The sequence below is a fragment of the Ammodytes marinus genome, assembly GCF_949987685.1.
Source record: "Ammodytes marinus genome assembly, chromosome: 13".
Taxonomy (NCBI): Eukaryota; Metazoa; Chordata; class Actinopteri; order Uranoscopiformes; family Ammodytidae; genus Ammodytes; species Ammodytes marinus.
Genome location: NC_137217.1, coordinates 27,713,889 through 27,728,997, shown reverse-complemented (window position 1 = coordinate 27,728,997; position 15,109 = coordinate 27,713,889). Strand labels below are relative to the sequence as shown.

Sequence of the window (15,109 nt, the reverse complement as noted above, 5' to 3'; positions counted from 1 at the left end):
CATCTCTTTATTTGAAGACTGGACATACATAGCAGGACAATAGTTTACAGATAAATAAAAGGAAATTACTTATGGTAGCATTAGTCAACAAGGAAGTGACAAAAACATAACAAAATGTCTGGGCCAAATTTCCTACAATTTAAAGAATAAGGCTGGGGAAATGTATTCCAGATGAGAAATCCCATAAAGACACCCAATCTAACAATGGGTTAGTCCGTCTCTTAATATTTTCCAACTTTCCTAGCTCAGCCTTGAGTCCATTTGTTCCCGCTTAAGATATGAATCCTAAAAAAACAAGTCACAAATATATATTTTATATAATGAAACTTGAAAAAAAGGCCCAGTGATTTTCTAAAACAGCAGGGCCCTGTCAGTTTTTTGAAATTTTCACTCAAACAGGAGTGAACTGTGTATTTGTCGCAGACTATTTTCAGCAGCTGACACCATTGGTGTAATAATTATTTATGGCTAATTGAAGGTGTATGTGGGATCGACAGTGTCACCCAGTGCAAAAGTGTGGCTCACTGATGTGTCTTCAATAGCTTTTGGGCAGCACTGATGTTCTTGAGATTAGTTGACAATATGAAAAATACAGATTATCAACAGACTTACCTTTTCATTTGAAATGAATGGCTAAAATACCAAGTTAAAGATATAAATGAATGCCGGTTACATTCAAGCCATCGGCAAACAAGTTGGCAGAAAGTTAATTTAGCCTATAAACTGCACAGAACTCTCTCTGTATTTTTCAGTATGGCAGCATCTTCAAACTGGTCTCGCCCCCGCACTGGCGCAGGAGTTCAGAAAAATCCCAAGAAGCGCCCAGGAAATGTTTCAGGTTTTGATTGCTGAGAAAAAACCTGGACAGGAAGCTTACCTCATAGATGCTCCGACAGTGTTGTTGCTATTTCTTGCTCCTCATGGGGGCAACATAAGTTACACACTATAGCGTTAATGCCAAGCCCCAACCTCAGTGATTTTTACCAGCATCCAATAAGGAAGTGACCAAAACTGTAGTAGACGGGAAGGGCCACTGGGGGTGGTACCAAGACTGAGCAATTTTTCTTTTGACTCACTTGTTAGACAGGCCGTTTTCAAAGTCTTATTAAACCTATTTACAGCCTGGTCCACAAAAACATTTTAGTCTGTATGTTTAGGTCATATCTCCATGACAACACTGAGTGGGGTGAATTTTTTTGGACCATGCTAGTTTTTATTCTTTTGGAGGTTAAAATGTATTGGCGCGATCTCTTGAGTGACAGCTCTCCGCCCGTTGTCCCTCACTTTGCCTCGGAGGTGTACGTCAGCTAGATGGGCGTATCTCCCTCCCCCCCGACGTGAGGCAGAGTAAAAATCTCACAAGATGGCGACGCGCACAAACCAGGATTATTGGATGCCGTGTGAATAACTGAGGTCAGCCCGGATGCTACATACATATTATTTACTATCTATGGTTAATTCTTAAAGAAAGAGAAGACACATTTTCCACACCGGGTTAAGAATTTAATTATTTGTTTATTTATTAATTTATTTACGTATTTCTATCTCCAGATTCACCCACCCGAAAAATATAAATTCCGGTGTATTCCAAAAGAAAAAAGAAAAAGAAAAGAAAAAAGGAACAATGGCAACTTCATCAACCGCATCAAAGGAGTTAATCAACAAAAGTGGCAATAATTATTATCATTATTACAATAATAATTCAATGATCAGAATATCCACATTCATAACAAATTCATATACAACTGCAATTACACTCGTCAACATCACTCTTCCATTAATATACACAAAAATCCCCAAATGTCTGTCCTGTCAAAACAACAATAGAGGTGTTTTGGGGGAAGGAGGAGGGGGGGGGGCTATGGCTTGTCAAGGGGTATGAAGATGAGTGACCAGCGGAGTTAATGGATCTAAGATTAGTAAGAGTTTAAGAGGGGAGGCACACTTATGTAGTAAGGACCTATACAAAAACAAGCAATGTTCAGTAATGACAGTATACTTTCATGGAAGGATTTGCCAGTCCCAACCAAATCTTAACAAAAGGGGTAAGACGGCTCCATGAGCGGCAGAATTTGGGGAACAAAATTTCAAGAAATATATAAGGGTTGTCGGAATAAATATATAACTCTGAATGACAACCGTTGCAAACATATACCATAGGAACCTAAAAGTGAAAGTCAGATCCGCAAGAACTCAAAACAGGCCGAGAATTGTCCAAAAAAAAAATGCAGATGGCGGTTTCTGAAAAAAAAAAAAAAAATGTCTTAGTCTATATATGTACAAACATTGCTTGGTCACCCAAATCTATACTTAGAAAAAGCTTTTTTAGTTGGTCAGAAAAAAATGAGTGCAAGCTTAAAGATTATGTGGGTTACTTGTATGTATGAGAGCTTCGAGAATGCAGCTGTATAAGTGACAGACCTCACTGATATTCTACGTCTGCACATAAAAAAGTGCCTCTGACAGCTCGGTACGCTTTTAAAAACCCTTTTCCATGCCTCAGTATCGGTTACTTGAGAAGACCTATTCATAGAAAGAGAGAGAAACATTAGAGGAAAAAATAACTGTACACTCTGCATATACAAACAAACTGTATATACACATAGACATACCATATATACACATTTATCCAGTATATACACACACACAGATTTGGCCAGTATACACACACTTATATACAAACACATTCACTCGTTTTTCAGCAGGACCTCTAACATATCTCTCTCGGTTTTGTTCAGTCAGAAGTGGAATTGGCAGGGATTTTCGACTCGGGCCTGGTGTCAAAGGAGTCCATCCATGTAGAAATAAACGGGGAGCTTTACTGCATATCGACTGCAGATATGTGGCCACATTGATACCAAAAGTTCATCCTCCGCTCTGTTAAAACTCTTAAGGACAGATAGTCACGAGTACAAAACGATAGCCGTGAGAATGTCCTCATCCAAAGACTGTCACATCGTCCGTAATTGGAGAGCTCCATGGCGACCGTTGGGCAAGAAAACATCCATCCACCATTGTTCTGTTTCCTGTGAGTGTAACTAAGAGGGCACAGGTCACAGCAACGTGCAAACTGCTGTTGGGGGGAGGGGGGGGAGTAGGTAAAACACAAGTTTGTCCCTTTTCGTTCACAAGTCCGTCAGGGCAATGATTCTCTCCACAAGATTGTCTTAGTAAGAAAAAACTTGCTTCGTATAAAATGGATTTATTTATGAACTTCCATTTTTAGATAGATGCATCTATCTTTATCAAGAAATAAATATCTGCTCCGGAAGATTTCTGATGAAGAGTTTTTCTTTTAATACTATTGTAAGAATAAGCAGTATCATAGAAATATAAATAATAACATTCTGTCCGTTTGTTTTTTCTTCTTCTTCAAAGTCTTCATTGAAGCAAGAGTTTTGTTTCCGAAGCAGTTTCACTTGTCGTATTAGGCTGTGCATATTTAGTTAGTTTCCTTTTTTTAAAATCAAAGTCGGAAAGAGGTTCGAACGGAAGAGCTAAAAAAAAAACTATGACTCAATTGTGTCTAAAAATGCAGTATAAATGAAATGGTTAAATAATGCTTTCCTAGATAGATAGAGTGAGTAAATGAAGAGGAATCAAAAGGATAATTTTTAAAAAGACTATAAGAGAAAGAGAGAGATAAAGAGAGGGAAATAAATGCTCTGAAAGTAAATCAGCTTTGACTGAAATGTTAAGAGAGGTCAAGCACCTTTGAAATACATTTTTACCCACAATACAGCTCCCCTCTTTCTCATTTTGGGCATCACCCCTTCCTTGGCCTTTTAGGTTGCTCCGTTTTGCTGATCGATCAGACTGCATAGCTGTTCTTTGCATGCTCGACAGGCTAACAAATGCCATAAGTGTCCAGCCTATACCTTTTAAAAAGTAAACGTAGATCCAAGCAAGAGGCGTCAAAAAACAAAAAAATCCCGCTATCAAATCAGAGAGAGAGAGGACCCAAGGAAATAAAAACAAAAAAACAAACCCCAGCATTTCCTTACATGGTCCGCTGGGGCTCTGCACCATCCTTTGAGCAAAGAGAATGGGACCAATGGCCCAAGTTCTCCCTTTGTCAGCCAATCGCGTCGCGAGAGAGGGCTCTGGACATTTGGCTATGCCACCCTGCGGCCCGATGGTGCATCACCCATTTACGTTCCACATTGTCCTCCATGAAGCTGTGGGAGTGGCTATAGGGGGAGAGAGAGAAAGAGGGGGAGACAGAGAGAGAGAGAGAAGAAACGGAGGAGGGTGCTTGATCAGGCGCTATTGAAGCATATAGCTAGAGACCGAGTATCTTTCCAAAGCTGGACTCATCTCCTTTTTTTCTATAGTTTTTGTGTACAGTTCTGAGGCAACTGCTTGTTTACCTGAGTCACTGAGGTATTTTCACAGCAATGTTAATTTCTCAATCACGGATCATCTCACACACTGATGTTCAGACCTATAGACCGCTTTAAATCCAACATTCTTCACACACAAGTAGTTTCACAAGAAAAAAAAGTAGTTCTACAAGCTGTCCTAGTAGAAGACCATCTTTCCCTGCGTAATACCGCTAGCATTATGAACATTTTGTGGTTCAACAGTTAAACATTCAGTGTAAAGTGGGAGCTAATCCTCTAGCACTGGCCTACAAAGTACTAGCACTGTTGACCTTTAACAAAGAGAGTTATTGGTTCTCTCTGAGGAAAAAAAATGGCTGACATAAAGCTCTTATGAAGCTCTTCAACTCCTCATGGTTCAGCCTGCAAACCAGCTGAGTTGTGTGTGCGTGTGTGTGTGTGTGTGTGTGTGTGTGTGTGTGTGTGTGTGTGTGTGTGTGTGTGTGTGTGTGTGTGAGACAGAAACAAATTCACATCCAGACAAACCTTACAACAGACAGTTTCGTACACAAAATGAAGGAATATGGATAGACATTACACACATTTCAAAGACTCGTGTTTTCAGCATTTCAAAAATATATCATTCAATATTTCAAAAAATTACCGCAAATTACACAGGTTACTCCACATGTTTGTCTGATTTGTTGAAAATCTGTGATCAAACATTTTCAGAGATAGATGTCACTCTTTTCACTTTTAAATGAAACTTCAAATAACAAAATAAAGAAAAATGTCATAATTTTTGTATTCTTTTTTTTAAAGCATCACGGCTAAGCTATCATTATTCTATTGTTTTAAGCAACGCTTGATAATGTGCATCTGGTCAATGACTTGCTAGTCTACTGGCCACAAGGATGCTTTATATATTTATCCCAGGCACTTAATGGAAGGCTTAGCGAACCTAAATAGTTGAAAAGAAGAAAACAGGATGATTAATGTTATCATGTCACACTCTTATGTTTAGTGCAATAAAATCAGTAAAAGTGGCGCAAACTAAAATAAATAAGCCAACTATTAATATGTTATTAGCATTTGAATGCACATATGAGGTTAGTTCTGGTGTTAATTGTTAAATAAAACTGATTTTAAAAAGTACTATTTATGGCACGGTTCACCTTCCGTACATGAACACAATGGACCAACACCTTTGAACTGGAAGGAAAAAAAGTAACTTAAAAACTGGGAATAAACTCACTCACCCATTTCATACGAAGTAGATTCATCCAACACTAAAACTATTATTAGTGTTCTGTGTAATCTGAAAAATAATTCCTTTTTGGCTCGCTCTCCGTAAATTTGTATTAAACCATTCAAAAGATTATCCATCAGTTTTGAGCCAGGGGGTGCTGTTTATATTAACTGTAAATCAAACCAGAGATTGGAGGAGTGCTTCTAAAACACAAACATGGAAGCCCCCCAACAAACACATAAGAAGAACAACAGGATGTACAAAAAACAAAGACGCATACAAAACATATTGGAGGGGGAAGTCCTGCTAGAGACACATTTCAGGAGAGAGAGCGAGAGAGAGAGAAAGAGAGAGAGAGAGAGAGAGAGAGAGAGAGAGAGAGAGAAGACAGTGAGTGAATCATGAGAGAGGCAGTGCTAATGGCAGACACAGACACACTTGGAAAATGGCACCATTTTGTTTCTGTTTAGCACCAGTTTATCACATATCGGTTCTGAGATTGAGAAGAGAAAAATTGCATGAGCTCAGTCCAAAAAACAAGAAGTCCCTTAGATTGAAAAAAACAAAAAAACTGAAAAAAGAATTCCCCAAAAATGTCTTCCGCCACTCAAACCTCTACGACGCTTGATCGCGTGTCGTTGAATCTTTGCTTTCAGCCCAAAGATAACTCCTCTTACTAGCAAATCTAACTGGGAACTCCATCTGTAACCTCTGAGTCCGAAATCTATAGGAAAACCCTGTTGAAAAACACTCAAAAGGCACTAAGAAAGCCAGACTACATTACCACATCTCTCCCTAAACCATTTGCAGCCTGGCGTGTTCGGGATAGGTATATGCAACGCACCTGCATCCATGGGAGTCAAGGGGTTACTGTAAGCTGGCTTATAGCACTCACTAATGGCTACTACCAAGTCTTTGGGGTGCAAGACCTTCTATAGAGCTTGTTCTATTTATTAGTCATGGAGCCCTATCCCACGCAGTAGATGTTCACGCATCGGCTTGGTATGCACGTCAAATTCTTTAGTTTGACTTTATTGAAACAGTATGTCGTTGTAAGGTATCAAAATCTTGTCCCGCAAGAATGACACTAAAGAACAAGTGTCCCTTGAAAGAGCCCTTGGTGTTGTGTGTTCATGTGTTATGCACTGTACAGTATAGCTGTATGCCTACTACTCGTCTCCCCCCGCACGTTCCTTCTCTCTCTTTTGCCAGGGGAATAAGAATATCTACGTCAAATTATTTTTTTATCAGAGCATTGTCTGGCTATAAATGGTAAAAGACGGGGACATTGTTTTTTCCTCTTTGAGTCATCTCTCTCTGATTTGGCTCAGCGTTGTGTTTGACCTACTCCCCCTTCTTCTTCTTCTTCTTCCGCTATGCCTGATGCAGTAGTTGCCGTTTCTGTTGCCGTGGTGCCCGTTGCCTGTGTGGTTGTCATGAGGGAGGAGGAGGAGGAGGAGGATGTTTGGTTGCCAGGGAGCTCTCCATTCTGACTAGGATGTTGATGATGATGTTGAGGAGGAGTGGGTAGAGAGGGAGGGTCTACTACAGTTTGGGGGAGGGCTCCGTTGCGGGGCGAGCCGTCGGAGGGAAGGCCCGAAGAAGCGATTTCGAGGCCACGGTCGTCGGTTAGCGCTTCTCCTCCTCCTTCTCCACCTCCCTCTCCACCTTCAGTTTTCACACCGGGGTCTGCTGAACCCAGGGAGGGAAGCTGGGCCTCCTAGCGAGATAGAGAGAGAGGAGGGTAGGGGTAGGGGAAAGAGGAGTGGGAGCAAGGAATAGATGGTTCGTATAGGAGAGAGGCCATTCAATGAACGATGGAAGGAAGATGTCCAATCAAGGCAGATAACGTGACATGTGGACGGCCGAAAAAAATGTCGAAGAGGGTGTGAGGGAGTGTGGGAGGAAGAACGGATAGTGAGATACAGATGGGACGAGGACAAGGAGGAAAAAAACAACAACATGGAAGGATGTGATCGGAAAATGTTAAGAAAAAGAGTGATAAATACATAAGAACCGGTTGGGAATGAGTACATGAAAAAGCAATGTAAGGAGGGATCATGAAATGAAAGACAAGTGACAAGGGGATTGGAAGACACCACACGGAAAGAAAGAGATAGACAGACAGAAAATGAGAGAGAGAGAGAGAGAGACAAAGATGAGTTACGAAGTTGATGCATGACGTACGTACACCAATAGAAATGGCAGCACAGGAAAAGAGACACGGGGAAAGAAGGGATGAAGTGGAATTTAAATTCTTGAGGTCAAAAGGGTGCTGATCCTCTCGGGGTTGAGTAGTGAAGGAGTGTTTGTTGGGTGGCAGGTGTCAGGTGTCAGGAAGAGGCAGGAAGTCAAGTGAGTAATTTTTGCCAATAATTACAAATCATATTGAATCAACTTACGTTTCTATTCAAATGTGCAAGCTTGAGAGGCTTGAATAATCTTAAATTAAAGCCTATGGAATAGCTCTACAATTATGGCTTTAAAAATATATCTTAACAGCACACACTGTAGCATAAGCAGCTTGTGGCTAAACAGCATGCAAAAGAAAAAATATCAAGCTGCAAAGAGCTCAGAGCCAAATTTAAAAGGCAAGATAAAGGTGCATTTTAAATGCAAAACCTCTGTCAAATTCACCAACCAAAACGTCTCCAACCCAAACCCATGTATCACATAGCCTAGCATGGGTCTTATCCTGAGTTGGAGCATTTGATTAGTGATTAAGTCAGAGTTTTGGTTTTTCCCTCTATTCTTTACTTACATTGGCACATACTTTAACAGCAATGCAATGCAAGTTTCATTATTAGTTTATATCAAAGTCTGTTAGCATGCCTTCACTCCCAGTCCTGTTCACTGACATCTGTGTAGGAGCCGTGGGAAGAGAGAACAATTGGGTTATTGTGCCAATAGACAACTATGAGGACTATATTATGGTGCTTAAAGGTGCAGGCAACTATTCTGGAGAAAGCTTTTTGTCAAAATCACTTTTTGTATCAGTGAATATCAGTGGCTCGGACCATCGCTAAGTAAATAGCAACAATGCTATTGATAGAAGCTAAGATTTCTTGCTACAAAAACACTGGTATCATGTGTTTTTAGAAGAAGCCTACTGTAGCAAATGTGACGATATGCCTGACAATATTTAAAAGGCGTTGAAGCCAAATACTTATCAAAGCCAAAGTAAGTAGTAGCTTAGCCTATATCGGTAGCATTGATGCTAGCTTCGGTGGGATGGTTCTGAGCCCCTTTATTTTCATACCCCTTTACAGAGCCTAGATGTGTATTAACACCAGAGTTTTTTTTAGTGCACACCCAGTATGCACAGTTTGCAGAAAGTGAGGAAATATTCACCCTTTTTGACAAAAAGTGATTATGACAACAAGCTTTCTCCAACATCGCTGACCTCACGTTTAATGTATCCAAGACGATTTGGGTGGGGAAGCATTCTGAAAGCTGGACATCACAGTTTTACCATCAGACCAGGGTGGAAGCTTGCACTTAAGTTATCTTGCCTGGAACATTTGCTGTGTGGTGTCTAGACATAATTACACAAACTACTGGGGAAAAGAAGGAAGGAGCTAGGAAATATGTTTTCTCAGGTTTTGTTCTTTATCAAACAAATGAAAAATGCATGACACTGATTGCCACTTTAATGCTTACATAGAGGAAGTATAATATGAAATACTGTAACATGGATGGAATGACGTGCTGTATAGAGGGGAAAAGACAGGAAGTATAGGAGGGATAGTTTGGTCTGCATCCGGTAGAGAGAATGAATCAGAAGCATCAAAAGCAAATTATCACTGGACAAGCTGTATCTGATGGGTGTGTCCATTGTTTCCATTTCACTTAAAAAAAGAAAGAAAAAAAAGTGAAAAGCAGAACTGATAAAAAAAAAAAGTTACCCCAGAATTTGATGTGAATTAGCAGGTCTTTTCTCTTCTCACTCAGAACCAAAATGGATGCAAACAGTTTCCGCTGCTAACTGGTGCTAAGAACCGCTACAGTGTCTACTGTGGTGACAGGACAGTTACAGGATGCCAGTAACAAGACTTATATAGTATATTACTCTCGAACACAACCGACAGTGTTGTTTAATATCCATGTGTAGACCAATACACATGTCTATTAATCTCAGGGATCAGGCAGCTGAACAAAGACATGGCAAAAATGTTTACTGACTTTTTTTTTAACTTACCAAACTTGCTTCACTCTCTGTGGGCTGCAGTGTTTTGATTACTTGGTGGTGCATTCAATTACAGCTTGGTGTGAGAGTGTTTTTTGTATATGCTAATGAAAATTGTTATACTGAAGACAAAAACACAAAACACTTAGCGGAGTACTGAAATGTTAGGTGTTTAGTAATGATGCAGATAGAGTATATCGTACAATGATCAACCATCTCCTCCAATCTCCAATCAATTAGAATTTTTCACCTCCATATATGAGATAAAAACCTGCAGTTAGTTGTGGTTCAATCAACTTATATATGGCAGTTATAGCAAAACCCCTCTATGGCTAAAGATGACTCGCTTGCCAGGTGAAGAGCTCTGACTCTGATGCAAAAAGAAATGAAAAATAAAAAATATATACTCATAATCACACATCACCCCACGCACCATGACAGACTGGCCTATACGTCACCATTCAACCAAAATATGAGCCCAGGTGCCAAACACATAAACACAAAACACATAAATATCAGAAAGACAGACTCACTGAAAGGACACAGAAAAACACAGGAAAATATGTGCACATTAATCAGTGTTCTCCAGGGAAGGGCTGGGTCAGATACGGAGATTTCCCATTACTCCCTAGTGTTTGCCTGAGCTGGGAGTAAAGAAAAAGACTGAATGTATGAATGGTATAGGTAATATAATGTACGAAGGATAAGACAGCGGTTTAAAAAATTATGTTGCGTGAGAGGGAAAGGAAATCTATAATAAAAGAGAATACACACAATATTCCAGAGACTTTCCGACCGATTTACCACCAAGAAATAGTCGAAGAAATCCATGTTTGGGTCCATTTTCAACCACGTATTGCAGCAGTAAACAGGCCCAAAATGTTACTTTTCATCTAATTTCTTGTTCTCAAATCTGGACAGAAGTCAATGGAACCATAACACATGTGGTTGTGTGTATTCTATTTTCATTTTGATTGCTTTGTGTGGCCCCTTGGCAGAAAGTAAAAATTCTGCATTAACAATGGTTTGAAAATAATTTCTTAGCATCTGTTTTTTTTAATTCACAGATGCCTTGTCGCTTTGTAATTGTAAGAACCAGAGAGAATCTGCATCCTGTTTGGTACATTTTCGACAGAGTATACTAACTTCAGCTCTTGAGTATACCGTTATAATTATTTGCAAAGGCCAACATCTGACAATAGCACAACTCAAGAATCAACGGATATAAAATAATAATTATAATTTCGTATTCCTTTGCATTTTAACAATTAACCCAATGCAAAGAGTTACAAGAAGGCCTCCATATATTATCTGAAAATGATTTGAAAATAATAATGTTGGCATACATGTCTGTGGAGTAAGACTGAACTGTCGGTGTGAACAAGCAGTGGCATTGTCACTTGGAGCTGCAACAGTCACACACAAAACGTGTAATGTTTTGAAAAGACATGAGAAAGCTACAAGCTACTGTAATATGTCAAGGCGTGATAAATGCTCATTTGTCATCATAAAGTAAAAAAATATATACCAAAAACCTAACAATCCAATCTTCTCAAACAATTCAAATAAACCCACTGTTCGAGGCCTGTCACAGAACATTTTCAGAGCAACGCGCTATTGTGTTGGGAGGGTGACAACAAAACCATAGCAGGTTACCACCAATTCCTGTCCAACAAAACAAAGAAAATGCTATTTCCTTTTTGTAATGTGAAGGAAATGTCTTTAAAGCTGCATGCAAGATGTGAATGTAAATAACCTTTGTTAAAAAAAAATCTAACATCTTTGCAGCCTGAATCAGAAATAGGGGATTTAACAGAGATGGACATCCCGTCCCTAACTGGCTTTAATAATGAATTGTGATCACTAGATTGCACCAGGTAGGTCTATAGTTTGGCTATAGAATTCTAATCATCCCCCATTATCACTTATTTTATAAGGTTTTTGATGGATGTCTCCATTCTACAAGAAATCCAAAGGCCAATTATTGTATGAGCAGAACTAATGTCCCATATAAAATGAAGACACATTTTTCAGGTCTGGATCTTCTTTTCCCCAGGAATAAATGTAACGTACTGTCTGACTTCTGTCCCAACCGACCTATTTTCCCCCAAAGTTGGCTGTGTCTCCTTCCCTCTCTGTCTCAAGGTTGAATGCCTCCATGTTGCTCCTACCTCAGGTGCCATTCTGTTTCTAGGTAGTACAATAAGGGCTACCTCCAACTTTTAAGTGGTCTTCACTATATAACCATAAAAGAGGTTAGCTGACTTAGCTAGGTTGCAAGAAGTTAGCTGGCTACTCTGCTAACATGATAACACATATACTAGCAAGTTCAGGCAGATACAGTGAGAGTGCTGTTTTTCCATCGTTTGTCGTGAGCTAATTAAGCGCAGCCTGCTTTTCTGTTTGGAACGGGGCCATTTAAAAAAAAATTGCAGCAACTCTTACTGTGTTCAACTTTTACCCACCCTACATTCAAATTCTAGCTTCTCCAGTACATTTGGTGTCCCCGAGTGAGAAGCTGGTGCTGTGTACAATTTACTGATATTGAATTACATGATTTATGGGCCCTATAGGTCAACGCCTCTCGCTGCCAAGTTGCTTAGTGCGGCTTTAAATCTTGGAGATGTTTTGTTGCCACTCTTTCAAAAAGGAGGAGTCGCCCTTCGGAGCCATCAGTAATATCCATTCAGTGACAGGCCTCTCTTTACTAACAAAAATTATAAACTGAATAGTAAATGGGCCTGTTTTAAGTGTGCTGGCTTTGCCGTGAGTTGCATATGTATGAACAAGGGACGCACACAGAGAAACAGCAGAAGTGGAACAAAAGAAGGCAGCAGGGTTATGGTATGGAGGAAGAGTGAGAGTTTTGCCGGTTTGGTTTTATTACCTGGACACTCGGGGTGGGACAGGCGCGAGACGGGGCTGCACTAGGATGGACTGACGCCTCCCCTAAGAGAAATCACCGTATCTCATCAACAAAGGAGGAGAGGAGAGGAGAGGAGAGAAGGGGTTGAAAGCAGGAGGTAGGGAGAGGAAGGCTGACGGAGGGAAGGCGTGTGCATAGTGGGGAAGGGTTAGGAAAGGCAGTGAGGGATCAGGGAAACAACAGCCACTCAAACCAAATACATAAACAACACAAGCACAACAGAAAGTGAACAGAAAACAAGGGCCATAAATACACATACAAAGAAAATATACATTTATACACATACATGATGGCAACCACACACCCACAACATTACCAGACGACCCAAATACAGCCTGAAAGCATTAAAGCAGCCTGCCATGCAAGTTTATCATGACCATAAACCATGCTTATAAAGGACAAGAGAGAAAGAAGGTGTTAGGTTTTGAACTCCAAGGGACATCTGCATTCTGTATCTAAAAAAAGTAGCCGGACAATGCAATAGCCTTTGGAAAGCTGAGTCTTGCATGTTTACCCGGTTCGAAGAAGGCAAGAAGAACATGCTTATATCAAACATGCAGTCATAAAATATATTTAAGATACATATACACACACTTAGAACCTAGAATTGATTTACATCAATACACTATATTCAAGAAACACAGAAAAACAAAAAAAGATAATAGTATTTTTTGGCATTTTACCGCTACACATGTCACACTCAAAATGACCAACATGTAAGGGGTGGCAGTGATGAAAATGAATAAATGAATGCAAACCAATCTTTAACGAGAGTAATATTGATAGCATTAATGACACTGCAAGCTCAGACAGCGATTTGCTCGTTAAATAAGCCTTGCTGATGGCTGATGGTCAAACATAAAGTTCACAAAGTTTGGTAAGATTTAAAGGAAGTCTAAATATAATGAGGTTAAAAGCTAAATGGCAAAAAAGAAAAGGAAAAGCATTTTAGTGTTTGCAACTGACAATGTGCAGCAACATGCCCTGTAAAAAGGTCTTTATGATCAAATGGCTGCTCAAAATCAGTTTATAAAATATAAATGCCCTTTGTAAAATGATAAGTCAATGTTATTGCGTCATCTGATAAAATATATATATTATCATTATTTTATTATGTTATTAAATTTGCATTCTCCATTTTGCTGAAGTTTTTTTTTTGTGGATTTACTTAATGATGGGACCAGAAGGGACATTTATTCATTAAAAACAATTAAAGTTATTGAAATATGCACACAGCTTATGGGCACACCTAATAAATAAAAGTAACTCAGTCTTATACAAGAATTCTGCAATAAATAATTCCTTCAGGAATGTACTAATTCAGCTTGGGTTGGATCTGTTTCAGAGAGGTATTGAACTATGTGGTCATTATGGAGAATGTAGTTTGTGATGCTGTTCGTGTTATTTAGCCTTTCCTCACTGATGTAAATGAGATGGACAAGAAGAGAGAAAGTGATGGATGTACCAAACCAAGTTATTCCTAATTTAGTCATTTTAATTTAGTGTGTGCTAAAAATGATACTTGTCTATGACGTTATACAGTATATGATATATTGAAGACCATTTTAAATTAAATATTTTTTTTAAATAATACCTTCTAAGGCCTTTCTCTGACGTATCATAAATCAATGACTTCAGGACCTGCAGATTCCCTGTTTAATTATTTGGCAGTTATAACTTTACCAGTTGCTGAAATGTACGTTTATTTATGTACAGTAGTTAAAGATGCGTTCATGTCCTTTCCGAAAGCAGTGTACGTTCCCTTTATGGGCATCGGGATTGTGTTGTGGGGAGGGATCGTGGCATCCTGCACCCGTGTCATTATGCAAGAGTCTAATTCTTGTTGGTAGCAGTGGCCATAGGAAACAAGTGACACCATGCCTCTACCATCTCAATCCATTTCAATGTTACGGTTCCCTACTCTCTCAGCTGCTAGGTTTGCATGTGTCTCACACAATACATCTGAGTTCTGTCACACTGGACTAAAGTGTCTGCTTGTCGAAAGGCCAGGCTGTGGTTTGTGTGGCCCTGAAGCTAGGATACGAAACTGACCTGCAATATCTGACAGAATAGCTTTATAACACACTCTCTCCAAAGCATCTGGTCTATTTTAGAAACAAGCACCATGAGATTGTTGTAGATTAAAGGAGCATTTCACAAACTTTATCTTATCTCTGTGTATCAACTTGTACTGTTTAAGCCCATTTAAACAACAGTAACACTTGTACAATAGAAAGCCGTTGAGTGAAACAACTCTTTGTGAGGTTTACAATTTCGTCAGAGAGAAGCTATAGCTTTTTGTGGCATTGCAATGTTGAGAAATATCTCACATCAGATCGATCGTCATACAATCTAAAACAGACATTCGAGACACTCATTCCTCATGTTTTTGGAGATCCCCTGACCTTTCCTCCTGCCCCACCATG

General features: G+C 39.5%; 1 protein-coding gene across 1 annotated transcript in view; it reads right to left on the bottom strand.

The window, feature by feature from the left end:
* Positions 1-4,066: 4,066 nt before the first annotated feature.
* Positions 4,067-15,109, bottom strand: part of syngap1b (synaptic Ras GTPase activating protein 1b) — a gene marked incomplete at its 5' end in the record, with an annotated part of 121,118 nt that continues 110,075 nt past the window's right edge. The window contains 2 exons of the mRNA XM_080039749.1: positions 4,067-4,190; positions 12,645-12,706. Of these exons, the coding sequence (XP_079895875.1) occupies positions 4,076-4,190; positions 12,645-12,706 (177 nt within the window). The 3' untranslated portion in view covers positions 4,067-4,075. The remainder of the gene's footprint in view (positions 4,191-12,644; positions 12,707-15,109) is intronic.